This window comes from Colossoma macropomum, unplaced genomic scaffold (genome assembly GCF_904425465.1).
Source record: "Colossoma macropomum unplaced genomic scaffold, Colossoma_macropomum, whole genome shotgun sequence".
NCBI classification, from domain to species: Eukaryota; Metazoa; Chordata; class Actinopteri; order Characiformes; family Serrasalmidae; genus Colossoma; species Colossoma macropomum.
The window spans coordinates 41,492,205-41,505,623 of NW_023494785.1; the positions used below are offsets into that span (position 1 = coordinate 41,492,205).

The 13,419-nt window shown below is 41.9% G+C and overlaps 1 protein-coding gene across 3 annotated transcripts; it reads left to right on the top strand.

The window, feature by feature from the left end:
* Positions 1 to 2,892: 2,892 nt before the first annotated feature.
* On the top strand, positions 2,893 to 12,306 carry LOC118824737 (C-X-C chemokine receptor type 3-like). Of its 3 annotated transcripts, none has more exons than XM_036595111.1 (3): positions 2,893 to 3,177; positions 8,728 to 9,069; positions 11,353 to 12,306. In XM_036595111.1, exons 2-3 carry the CDS (start codon positions 8,734 to 8,736, stop codon positions 12,136 to 12,138), a joined length of 1,122 nt encoding a protein of 373 aa, XP_036451004.1. In that variant the 5' UTR covers positions 2,893 to 3,177; positions 8,728 to 8,733; the 3' UTR covers positions 12,139 to 12,306. The 3 variants fall into 3 exon arrangements, with proteins under 3 accessions (XP_036451004.1, XP_036451013.1, XP_036451023.1); XM_036595120.1 differs by lacking the exon at positions 2,893 to 3,177 and adding an exon at positions 7,012 to 7,647; XM_036595130.1 differs by lacking the exon at positions 2,893 to 3,177 and adding an exon at positions 7,663 to 8,052.
* Positions 12,307 to 13,419: the final 1,113 nt, after the last annotated feature.

Sequence of the window (13,419 nt, forward strand, 5' to 3'; positions counted from 1 at the left end):
ATTTTGGAGAGTGTAATATCCTGAAACAGGTGGTTATGCAAGTAGGAAGCAGCGCCGTAACAACAGTGTAATAAGGCTTCATAACAAGCACTGTTACATTTAGAAAAGCTTAAATAAGCTCTAGTTTTGTGTGGGACTCAGCAGGAGATCACTCACTATGAGAGAGATGGCAGATCTGACATCACCTGCACCAAATTTAGTCCCAGTAAACTCAAATCTCTCAACACAAAAGATCAATGGCATTCTTCCTCTGCCAGTTCAGAGGAAAAACTCAAAAACTATGGATAACGGTTAGAAGAAGATCATGAAGATGAGCAGACTGGGGTTATAATGCCTTTAAGTGCTCAGACGTGTATTAAGATAAACCAAGACATAGCGATAGCTAAGTATGTACTACAAAAAGTGTCTAATATTAATATCTCTCTCTCTCTCTCTCTCTCTCTCTCTCTCTCTCTCTCTCTCTGTCTCGCTGATATTCCCCATATTTGGCCATCTTTAACACCTTAAAAGGCCCAAATTTTTATTTTACACTTCTGTAACATAGGAATAGCTCAGCCAGTTTGCATTGAAGTCCCTGTAGTTACTGAATAATAAGTCTTAGGATGTAATAAGCCTGGGATTTTAAGGGTTAAGTCCAGACTAAAGTCTTGTACCCTTTACACTATTGTCAGTTCTTGTTAAGTGATTTATGTATAACGCATGCGTTTTGTTTTTTTCTTGCTTTATTTATTTTGCTTTTGTTTACGTAAAGCTCTTTGAATTGCTTTTGTCTATAAAACATGCTATAAACTTGTCTCTCTCTCTCTCTCTCTCTTTCTCTCTCTGTCTCTCTCTCACTCTCTCTCTCTCTCTCTGTGTCTCTCTCTCTCTCTGTGTCTCTCTTTCTCTCTGTCTCTCTCTCTCTGGATGTAAAACAACATCTAGGCATTGCAATGTAAATGCAAATTCAATGTAAATGACCACATTTGATAAAGTGCCTGCTGGAGCACTCACACTGGACAAAGAGAAAGTACAAAATAATGATCACATACAGGGAGAGAAAGAGAGAGAGAGAGAGAGAGAGAGAGATAAGGGGCAGAAAGAGAGAGAGAGATATGGGGCAGAGAGAGAGAGAGAAAGAAAGAGGAACAGGATAGATATAGGGCAGAGGAAGGGAGAGAGAGAGAGAGAGAGAGAGGCAGGAGAGATATGGGACAGAGAAAGAAAGAAAGAAAGAAACAGGAAAGATATGAGTGGCAGAGGAAGAGAGAGAGAGAGGGAGAGAGAGAAAGAAACAGGAGAGATATAAGGGGCAGAGAGAGAGAGAGAGAGAAAGAAAGAAACAGGAGAGATATGGGGCAGAGGGGGAGGGAGAGAGCGAGAGAGAGCAAGAGAAAGACACAGGAGATATATGAGGAGGCAGAGAGAGAGAGAGAGAGAGAGAGAGAGAGAAAGAGATTCTCTAAGATTAATATCCCAGTTAGAATCTGGACGAAGATCTTTGACAGTGTAGTCCAGCCCATTGTGCTGTACAGTAGTGAAGTCTGGGGTCCACTCAGTCATCGTGACTACGCTAGATGGGACAAGCATCCCACTGAAGTCCTGCATGCAGAATTTTGCAGAATGATTTTAAATGTCCAAAGAAAAACACCAGCGAATGCATGCAGGGCTGAATTAGGCCGATTCCCTCAAATCATGAACAGTGAAAAAAGAACACTTAAGTTTTGGATGCACCTCAAATCAAGTCCCAAAACAACATTGCAGTGTCAGGCACTCTGATCCCACAAGCTGAACCCTGAAAAGAGTCCCCTCTGTCAGCTGGTACAGAGATTGACCACCTCACTGACTCCCAACAACCCAAACTCTCTGACCACCACTGCTTCCCAAACACCAATCAGAGTAAACCAAACTATTAAACAAAGCAAAAATACCTACCTGGAACACTGGAAACACCAAATTCACTCACAAAACAGACTGAACTGCTTTCTGGCCCTAAAACAGGAAAACAAATCAGCTCAACATCTTGTTACTGTCCAAGATATGAAGCAGAGACGGATCCTCACCAAACACAGACTCAGTGACCACAGCCTGGCCATCGAGAGAGGCAGGTTTAAGAAGTCCTGGCTAGCGAGAGAGGAGAGAGTGTGTGGTCACTGCAGGACAGGTGAGGTAGAGACAGAGGTGCACTTCCTACTAAACTGCCCAAAATATGAGTCTATCAGAAATAAATATTTTAACCGATTTGAAAAACAGATAAAGAACTTCAGGACGTTGGGAGATAAAGATAAATCAGTAATTTTATTAGAAGAGGGTCCTTCAGCGTCCACTCTAGCCAGATATGTGTACGGGTTCCATACACTCCGGGACAGCGAGTGACCACACCACAGCCTTTACTCACTGTTATATATGTATATCTGTAATATAGTCCTTTTTTCATTCTCTTTTTTCTCTTCTTACTCACATAAATATATTTGATAATTAATGTTTTTCCCTCTCTTTCCTGTTATAAACTACATACACACATTCAATAGGATTTGTTTTATTATTACATACACTTTTATATTATTAATTGATAATTAACACTTTCTCTTCTTAATTGTTGCATTGTCATACGTTAATCTTGGTTTTGTATTTTGTTTTTGTTTTTTTGTTTTGTTTTGTTTTTTGATTATTAACTTTTGAAATATAGATAATTTTTGTTGACAATACAAAAGTAAATGTGTCATGTCAATAAAGCAAACTTGAACTTGAGAGAGAGAGAGAGAGAGAGAGAGAGAGAGCGAGAGGATAGATATGAGAGGGCAGAGGGGGAGGGAGGGGGGGAGAGAGAGAGAGAGAGAGAGAGAGAGAGAGAGCTATGAGGAGGGAGGGCGGAGGGAGAGAAAGAAAGAGAGAAAGTGAAACAGGAGAGATATGAGGAGGGACGGAGTGAGGGAGGAACACACACACAGAGAGAGAGAGAGAGAGAGAGAGAGAGATAAACAAGCACAGCTCGGCAGAGAGGCGCCACTGCAGAAGCGCGAGAGTTCTCAGGCGGTGCGGAGCTCAAGTTCCTCCTGACTTCCTTCCATTCTGCTGCGCTCGCGAGCACACTTCCTCCAGCCCCTCACAGCGCGAGAACGTGAGGGAGAAACACAGAGAGAGAGAGAGAGAGAGAGAGAGAGAGAGAGACAGAGAGAGAGAAGTGGGGCTGTGGCGGTAAGTCTCTTCCTTTGAGACCTGTTGCTTTTCCTGCAGAGCTTTAAAGTCACACCTGTACAGTTTCCTCTCTTACTGCACACACAGTCGGTTAAGAAGTGTTTGGGGTCTGAGGTCAGTTCTGTAGTTTTGCTCTCGAGCTGCGAGGCTGGTTTTGTAATGTTAGGCTACACCCACCATATGGCTTTGTGCAGAGTGTGTGCGGAGTGTGTGCAGAGTGTGTCTCAGACCGTCCTGTTTGACACACTGCTGTCTATATATAAACACGGACAGAAATACAGTGCGGGCTTACTGACTCGCTGCATTAGTCAGAGCAAAACTAAAGAACCAGACTTCACCAAACATGTCTCACCTGATCGACTACGATCATAATACGGGGATAACTGTGAATTATTAACGAGATTTTCGGCCAAACTATCACTTTAATCTCTCTCTATCTCTGTCCTGCCTCTTTCACTGTCAGTTCAGCAGCTGTAAGCTTTGCTTCAGTGTGTCTTCATCTATACACTTAAAAAAGATGGTTCTTAAGGGTTCTTTACTAAGGGGGCAGAACCATGAATGTGCATGCTTAGGTTCTTTGCACAGTGAAATGGCTCTTCAGACTAATGGAGAATCTGTTGTATATGATTCTTTATAGCAGCAAAAAGGGTCATAACATCAAGCTTGTGACAGTAAAAGAACCCTATTTGGTGCTATATAGAGCCATTTCCAAAAGGTTCTATATAGAACCATATACAACGCATTCCCCATTAATCTGAAGAGGCATTTCACCATGCAAAGAGCCATTTAAGCATGAAATGGTTCTATGTAGAACGCATGGTTCTAAATAGAACCATTGCCTTTACTAAAGAACCTTTCAAGAACCATCTTTTAGACATCAAGCGCATTTTGGTGCAACTCAATGAGTACATTTTGTAAAGTATGTAAGTGAGTGATAGACCTGGGTTTTGTGCTACACTCTTAAAAAAGGAGGTTCGCCAAGGGTTCTTTAGTAATGAAAATGGTTCTATATAGAACCATATACATTCAAAGAACCCTGTACATGACTAAAATGTTCTTCGCATGGTGAGAGGGTTCTTCAAATTGATGGAGAATGTGCTGTAGTTGAGTGTTTATGGTTCTATATAGAACCATTTTGTTTACCCTTGAAGACCCAGCTCTTTAAAGAGTGTACAAGCACAGATTATATACACGATATATTCAGAAAAGCATATCGTGACATAATTTATCACGATAAAGATATATATTGTCATATTGCCCAGCCGTAACCACGTGTCCCTGATAGCAAGAGGATAGCGGGCCCCTGTTGGCCCACGGATGGCAAAGCTGGTGGTCCACTGGCGTTTTGCTCAGCATTCTCTGGGCGGCCCACCAGTGTTTAAGCAGAGTAATAGACAAACTTCCATTTATCATCGTTCATTTTCCACTCACAGTCCAATTTGCTTATTTTTCCTTCTTCCATTCGTTCTTTAAATTAGTTTAGTTTAGTTTTCTATGAAATCATTTTTTATATAATAGAGCAAGTCATTATTTTTTTCTCTCTCAGTTGTTTGTGATATTTATCTTACTTTATTTTATAAAAATAAAAGTCCCTGTGCATTCAAAATCTGTTTGAGGAGATTTAACACTAGTTAGAGTTTGTATGCAGGACAGTAATCTAGGTGGTCCAAGGGTGGACCAACAGTGACAAACTGTCAGCGGGGTGGCAGCCTTATCAAGCCAGTGGACCGATATATCGCTGCTGCCGGACGAAAAGCTCGTATCTCCAAAATGGTAACTTTACAGGAGAAGGAAAAAACATACTTTACTTTTAATGTAAGTCAATGGAACCAGAATTTTTTCCAAGTCATTTTGGTCTATTTCATGAAATTTGCACACAATGTAAAGAGCAACAGATATTTTAAATCATGTATGAGATACGAGGTTTTATTCTGACGGCATCGATGCTCGCTGTCTTATTATTTATTTGGTGTATCATTTATCAATTGCAGTGTGAAATCAACCAAACCAAATGAAAATATGTCACAACAACTCAAACTCCAGTGCGGACTTCAACTCTGCAGCACTTTTGCTCTTTAAAACTACATGTGCTGCATTGCTAACTAACCGGTGGTGATGATGTGCCAGGAAGGTGGCTGTCATGCTGCCACTGCAGTGTTGTAGTGGCTCTTGCAGCTGTAGGTGACCACAGGCTGTAGTAACTTCCCATACTCATGGGCAGTGAAGCTACTGTAACTGATAAACAAATCTTCTGACTGAAAGAGGTCACAGTTGGTGTCTTCTTACCTTCACTGCCTAGTTCTGAAGATTTACATGGGTGGTTCAGGTGGGGTTCATTAGGGCTGGACCCAGGAACAGAGTTGATGACCACTGAGGTTCACAGGTTCTTATGAAAGTTGGAAAAGATTTATGATTTATATCATCTATATGTAAAGGACAGCGGACATTTTTAGTGCCGTGCCTAAGAATAACGGACGTTGTGTTCTCTGGGTCAAATAAGAAAAGAACCACCCTGATTGTTACCAGTGTAAAGTTGAAAATCCAATGCCTGTCATGGTGCGGCATAAGAACAGCTCAGCCAGTTTGCATTTAAGTCCCTGTAGTTACTGAATAATAAGCGTTAGTGAGTAACAAGCCTGGAATTTTAAGGGGTTAATCTTGTTCTTCCAGGCAAACAGTAAACATGTACTAGTTATATCGTTTGAATAATGTTCCAGTGAACAATAACTGACCGATACCATATTGCACCATATTTTTCTCCTCTCGATGTAAACTGGGCGATCCTAATCTTGGGTAACGCTTCTGTAAACACTGACCTCTCTTGACCCGCCCAGACAAAACAGTTTGTTCGATTATTCATACACAGACATTGTTCCGTCATCTACTCCTTCATTCTTGCATTGCTTCATCCGTCTGTTCATCTGTTCCTTCGAGCGTCAATTCGTCTGTCCATTTGTTCTTTCGTCCGTCTGCACGTCTGTTTGTCCTTGACTTTTTTGTCCAGTGATTGTCACATAAAAGCTGGATAATGATGTTAGTCCTGTATGAGTAATATTTCCCTTTGCTCCCTGTTACTTTAGTGCTGAAGGATATATAAGCATTTTGAAGCAGCACATGCTGCCTTCTAGACAACGTCTTTTTCAGGGACGTCCCTGCTTGTTTCAGACAATGTCAAGCCACATTCTGCATGTGTTTAAACAGTGTGGCTTCTTAGTGAGAGACTGCAGGTACTAGATTGTCACTATATACAATAACAAAGCTTATTTTATCTCAGCTCCACTTCAGTCATTCACATTCACCTCCTTTTTTGGTGGTTTAATTCAGTCTGTTCTCTTGGTTCAGCTTTATTTTTGCTCAGCATTTTGTTTTAGGCCAAAAGTAGAGAAAAAGAGCCGGACTGGTCAGCTGCTGTGACTGGGAAAAAATCCACTTTCATAACTACAGATATTTGTGTCCTCAATTCCCAAATGATCACTGAATGCTGTTAAAAAGAAATGTGATGTAACACAGGGGTAAACACGCCCCTTTTTTGTCCAAACTTTTTGTAACATGTTGCAGGCATCAAATTTAGGATAAGCATATAAACACAAACAAGTAATTACTTGTAATTCAACAATTTTGTCATTTTTCAGTTTTTGACAACATTTGAAACTGCCTTGTCCCCTTTATATTCTTTGTAAATTTCATGATGAATGGACCAAAAGAAACGACCAAAATTTGCTTGGAAAAATGTCTGGTTCCATTGACTTACATTAGAAGTACAGTATGTTTTTTCCTTCTCCTGTAAAGTTACCATTTTGGAGATACGAGGTTTTGTTCCGACAGCAGCGACATCTTGTTTTTGTACTGGTTTTAACTGAATACAGGTCAAAAAAGATTTGCAGATCATTGCTGTCTGTTTTTATTTACACTTTTCTACTGTCCAAACTTTATGGAATTGGATTTGTAGTGATCCGATAATTATTATTACTAAGTCTTCAGATCAGTAGCTGAATAATAATAATAAGCTGTATAAGTGAAACAACTTTGAACAAAGACAAATGAAACAATACTTTTTCTCGCGCTCCGTGCTTGGAACCTGAAAAACAACAACAACAAACAACAATAGAAGCTGTCAGACAAGTCTTCCTCTGCTATTGTGACGAAGGTGGCTGGTTGTTTTGCTTTGGACTCTGTGCGCTCAGTGTTGAAAGGACAATCGTGTGTACATCAGTATGAAGTCAGATGAGTCTTGGCTCATGTCCAGCGTTTACGAGTTTACTGTGCTGCCTGGTGATGTGTGCTGAAGGTGTGTGGGTGGATCTCATGGTTTTATCATATGAGGTCAGCTGCTTGGCCTCACGGAGCGGAAACTCTCCTTCATACTTGTTGCCTCAATGTGTGAAAACCAGCCATGTGACTTTTACGGTTTAAATACTCTCTCGATCTTCTCTGTCAACTCTTGTAACATTCAGCTCAACACAGCCTGTAGTAAGTAATGATATTTTCTCAGTTACATTGACTTTTGATTGAATTTGAATTGATTTGTGTTTTCCTGAGGGTTTCCAGATGACTTTTACTTCTATGAAAGCTTATTTTATCTCAGTTCCCTTTCAGTCATTCACACTTAGTTCTTTTTTTTGGTGGTTTAAGTCATCCTGTTCTGTTGGTTCAGCTCCTTGAATGCGTTCCTTCAGCTCAGCGTTTTATTTTAGGCCAAAACTAGAAGAGCTGTGCTTCAGTGCTTATGCTGATAGAAGCTGGTTGTACTAAGCAGCTCCACTGCAGTTCTGTTTCTCTCCAGGAGTTTTTGGACCACAGGGTTTTTTTTTTTCACCTGAGTTGTTTTCTTGCTTGGTCGTTTTTACTTCTTGTTGTTTTGTACTGTACTTAAAGGTAAATTCCACTTATTTTTCAAAATTTCGGTGTAATTGAATGGTTAGTAAACAGAGTCATTCAGAGTGGTTTGGTGTGAAACGCTCTGTTCTAGAGAAACTTGCTGAGTCAGAATTGTTCACAGTGGTGGTGACAGGAACCAGATGTCCACCTCTAAAAGCTCCCACACAGGAAGTTATTACATGAAATGGTTATGAATTCACTGCCTGATGCCTGACAGACAGTTTGGGGCTAAAACATTTTATTTTTAATCCATTCATAGTGGAGGGGTACATGCAGGGTGTTGTGAGGCAAAATAGTCCCCGATTGTTTATTTCTTTATTATTTTTGGGAAGGGAGGGGGTTACTACTATTTTACCACCATCAACATTCCATTTAAAGCTTGTGTAGGTTTATTGGTGGTTTTGGATAGCAAATAAAATGGACATGTTTGTGTTGTAGACATGGTGACCCCATGGTGACCACTGGTTCCTATCAGCACCACTGCAAAAAAGTCAGGATGTTTCTCTACAGTGAACCATTTCACATCAAACCACTCTGAATGGCTTTGTTTATATCTGAACCACTGAATTATCCAGAAATGTTGAGAACTTGGAGAAATCCTTGGGTCTACTGACTGAAAATGACATACAGAGTAAACGTCGCGCACTAGATAACAATCTGCTTTTCTTCCAGTGAAATATGGAGGTGGACCTGGGTGGCATGTTTGAGCACAACGTGACGTTTTCCTATGAAGATTATGAGTATAAAGATGAGTGCATCCCGCCCAGTGGTGGCTTCATGGCCACTTTCATCCCCGTCCTGTACTCCTTGGTGGTGTTCCTTGGGCTGCTCGGTCATGGGCTGGTCCTGCTGGTCCTGTTTCAGAAGAAGCGGACTGTGATGGATATCTTTGTCCTTCACTTGAGCGTGGCTGATGCCCTGTTGCTGCTAACCATGCCCCTATGGGCGGTAGAGGCTGCGAACGAGTGGATCTTCAACACGGGGGCTTGCAAGCTGAGCGGAGCGCTGTTTCAGGTAGGAGGGGAATTCATTATGTTTGAGGGTCATTGTCTACACCAGGGGTCAGCAACCCAAATGTTAAGAAGAGCCAAAATGGCCTTTCAACAAAAGCCATTTTATCCTTTCAACAAAAATCAAACCACCTTGGGAGCCACAACATGTTATGCCCATTTTACCATCTTGGCTGTAGATATGTCTCAGTATGTGCTGATGTACTAATATAGGCGAAGAATGTAAACAAAAACAAAAAGACTCTACTTTAAGCTTTAGCTCAGCTATAGCCGCCTTTCTCGCATCTCCGGCAGGATACTTTTCCTTAAAAGTAGAACAGTTTCCTGTAAAATGTCTCTCAGCTTTCGATATGAGGCTGAAGTCGCCTCTCAATCGCCAGCTTCTTCTTTGTATTTTCCCGTTCCACCTTAAATAGTACCTGAAGTGCCAGAATGTAACTGCTGCACCATTTAAGGTGGAAAGGGAAAATTCAACCAAGAGGCTGACGAACAAGAAACTGACTTCTCGCGACTTTTTAGTGTTTGACAGTTTTTGACAGATTAAACATACAAGAAAACCAGCTGAGTGCTTATAAAAGCCTATTCGTCTCCAAATTATCGATGCTCATCTTAAATCTTTCTCTTTGCTGTTTTGTTAGCTACTAGCTAGGCAAGATGGTTGTCATTGCTATGGTGACCAGCAGTCTGCGTCGACCTTCAGTGTTAAAGGGTTAAAATAAGCAGTTCTACATTAACTCCAGTGTTTAAGACCATTTATTGTTAAACTGTGTTGAACGATCAGCAGAGCTTTATTTTACTGTAAAGGAGGATTATTTTATTACCTACAAATCTAATTCTGCTGTGGAGCCACAACAGGGCAGTAAAAGAGCCGCATGTTGCCGACCCCTGGTCTACACTTTCAGTTTTAGAAAACATGACCAGTGTTAAGGGAATAGTGACATGTCAGCAAAAGTTATACACAATGTTTTAGAAGCAATGGCTTGGACAAAAGTTAAATTTGCACAATTTTTCACTTTGGTGTCCATATTTTGCGTCCAGTTTTAATCTGGAGTTACGAGGCTAATGTTGCTAACTTACAGTCAGTAGTCACCCAAATCTTATCAGTAAATACAACCACAAAACATCTCTCAGCCCAATCAACCACATCCAGGTCTTTATTAAGGTCACACAGACCTGTTGCTGTGGTTTGGGACACAGTATTACTTACTTTGAACTATAAATACAGACGAAACTTCACTGCATAGCTGAACACAGCAGGCAGCTACATTATAAATAACCTAAAAGATATCTGTTTATAAATAGAAACGAGCCATTCTGAACGTGGTCTAGCATCCATATGCCGGTGTGCGCAGCGTTCAGCTACACAGTGGAGTTTTGTTCATTTTTATAGCTCACAGTAAGTCATTCTGTGTGCTAAACCACTTCAGCGAGTCTCACCATACTTAATAAAGAGCTGCATGCGGTTTAAGTGGGTTGAGAGAAAATTTGAGGATGTTTTTGCAGAAAAAAGATTTGGGTGACTATTGACTTAGTGTTTGTTAGCGACATTAGCTTGCAGTTTAAAACTAAAGAAGCAAAATTAGGGCACTTGATCTACTGCATGTGGGGTAAGAAGAAAATTGAAAAAAAAAAATGGACCCTTTGCCGGGCTCCCGAGTGGCGCAACCGTCTAAGCATTGGCCCTATAATCAGGAGATCACAAGCTCGATCCCTGGTGAAGCTACAGCCATCCTTGGCAGGGAGTCCAAGAGAGCACAAATGGCCTTGCTCTCTGGGCGGGTACGATGGCCATCCATCTCCCCCGTCACTCACAATGCTAGTCCTGTTCCGAGGAAGCCTGTGCTAGCCTTCGCCCTCTTAGCGCTGGTGGTATTGTGTGATTGGGGGAGTCCTAACTAGTGGGTGGGATTCGATGCAACTAAATTCGAAAGGGGGGGCATCTTTTGCCAAACCATATCTTTAATGACCAGCCCTAAATCATGCCGCTGCTCCGAAGTTGAGCAGGCAAATCTTTACCCATTCCATGAGACTGACCAGTTACAGAAAATCGGGGCTGTACCATCTGAGGAGAGGGCAGCTGAAGTAACCCCTAAATTACTAGTTTTAATGTTTACAGTTTGTCTGTGTTATTGTGTTTATATGTGTGGGTTTCCATATTTTAGCCCACAGTGACCAGAAGCAGAACATTACTCTCCCAACTACCTGGAAACTCTCTGGAACTACTCTCTGGAAAATCCTGTCCAAATCTTAGTTAAGACTCTTTCTCTTTCTCTTGTCTTTTCCACAGATCAACTTCTACTGTGGGATTTTCCTGCTAGCCTGCATTAGCCTGGACCGCTATCTGTCCATCGTCCATGGCATCAAGATGTTATCTTCCAGGAAGCCCTTGGTGATCTGGCTCATCTGCATAGCCATCTGGTTCTTCTCCGTGCTGATCTCCATCCCTGACTGGCTCTACCTGAAGGCCAATAGCAGCGCCAGTTTAGGGGGTAAAACTCAGTGCGTCCATTCGTACCATGATAGGTGGCGTTTAGCCTTCAGACTGCTCTACCACGTGGTGGGCTTCTTACTTCCATCCGTGGTGCTGTTCTACTGCTACTCCTGCATCCTACTGCGGCTGCAGAAAGGCTGTCAGGGCCTGCAGAAGCTGCGGGCTATGCGGATCATCCTGGCCTTGGTGGTGGTGTTCTTCATCTGTTGGATGCCCTACAATATCACCCTATTGGTGGACACCATTCAGGCTGCGCCCATTGACTCTACAGAGCAGTCCGAAGGGTGCAGGCACAGCAAGTGGACAGCAGTGAACATCACCGCAGTTCTAGGCTTCCTCCACTGCTGCCTCAACCCTTTCATCTACTTCAGCCTATCCAGGAAATTCAGACGCTGGGTTTTAACCGTCCTGAGGTGTGATGGTTGGTCACTGGACAGCAGGGACGTTTCATTGTGGGAGTTGGAGCAAGTGGACGAAAGAACCCCTGCATCACCCGAGGAGAAAGGTTCACTGAACCAAGGACAGACGACGGAAAGCCAGAAAACAGAGCAGATACTCAGAAACGACCAGAGTACCAACTGAAGGTGTTCAGGGATTTGACTCTTCAACTGAACCTTGAACAAATGCCTGACGGATATATCATTTGGCCGATAAAATCGGCTGATATCCAAGTTCCCAAGAGTTATCAGTGTCGGCAGAAGTCCTGCGTAACATGCATCAATATTGTTGCTTTAAATGTTTTATAAGACACAATATATACACATTTAGAATGTGATGCTACTTTGAACAAACATACTGTTGGGCTCTAAAGGGAGCAAGTTTTTCCTTATTGCAAAAATGGGAATTTAGGCAAGGCTGCATGGTTCTTGTTACTTAAAGTGAGTTAGTAGTGTAGTGTTGCCAATAACACCATTGCTGGAGAGTGGCCGTTTCTCAACAAGCGAGAAAACCATGACTATCAGTAGGCAGATCAAGGTTTGAAGTCTGTTTATTTTCACAACTTAGGCAACACTTTGTTTTACAGTCAAGTTCTAGATATGGACCGTGAAAATGTGTGGTAAAAACTCCAAAATAAAAAGGTGGTAAATACAGAATGGTGCAAAGGTCAGAGCCCATTCTGCATTTATTTTATTTCTGCCAGAAAGACTCAGGGGGCACAAATGAAGGAGGACAATTTTTTATATCCTCAGTGGAGTTTTACAAGTTGAAAGATAACAATTCAGTACAAATCAAAGAGTCTTTGGCATAGGTCCCATCCTCAGTCCAGGCATTATACCCTCACTGATCCTGCTGGATAGAGACGGCAGGGGCGGAGACTACCCCGGACAACCAGACAGGGACCCAACTGGTGGTGGTGGGGAGGAAGGAGGGGAACGTCAAAATGTAGGCACTTGAAAGCAGCAGAAAAAGTACGTAAGTCGAGTCATTTTAAAGATCGTGATTGGTCAGGAGTAATGAATGAATGACGTTGCATTAGAGTTCCATTAAGTACATATATAGGACAGGAGACTCTGAAATCTGCAGGGATATTTTTCCACACCTCCAAAGTTCAGTCTTACGAGTTGGTTGCACTTTCTCTTTCTCACAATCCATGTATCCTATCCCAAATATTTCCAGTGATGTTGAGGTCTGGACTCTAGGATGGTCAGTCCATTCTTCTGAGATCACCAGCAAGAGCTTGATTTGAAGCAAGAGTTTGATTTTCTCCTGTCGCTCAAAGATGAAAGCTTTAAGTGCTGGTTATCTAATGGGGGCAGTTTTGGTGTCTACCAGGTCTTCCAGGTGGTTCTTAGGAGTATCATTTTCTCTATAGATTTTCTCTCCAGTTTGGGAATCTCCTGTTTTTTCACTTATTTTTCTTTG

Bases quoted from the DNA above. Each gene is read 5' to 3' on its own strand.
- LOC118824737 (XM_036595111.1), top strand. From the start codon at position 8,734: ATGGAGGTGGACCTGGGTGGCATGTTTGAGCACAACGTGACGTTTTCC. The intron at 9,070-11,352 runs GTAGGAGGGGAA...TCTTTTCCACAG, and splicing joins TGAGCGGAGCGCTGTTTCAG to ATCAACTTCTACTGTGGGAT.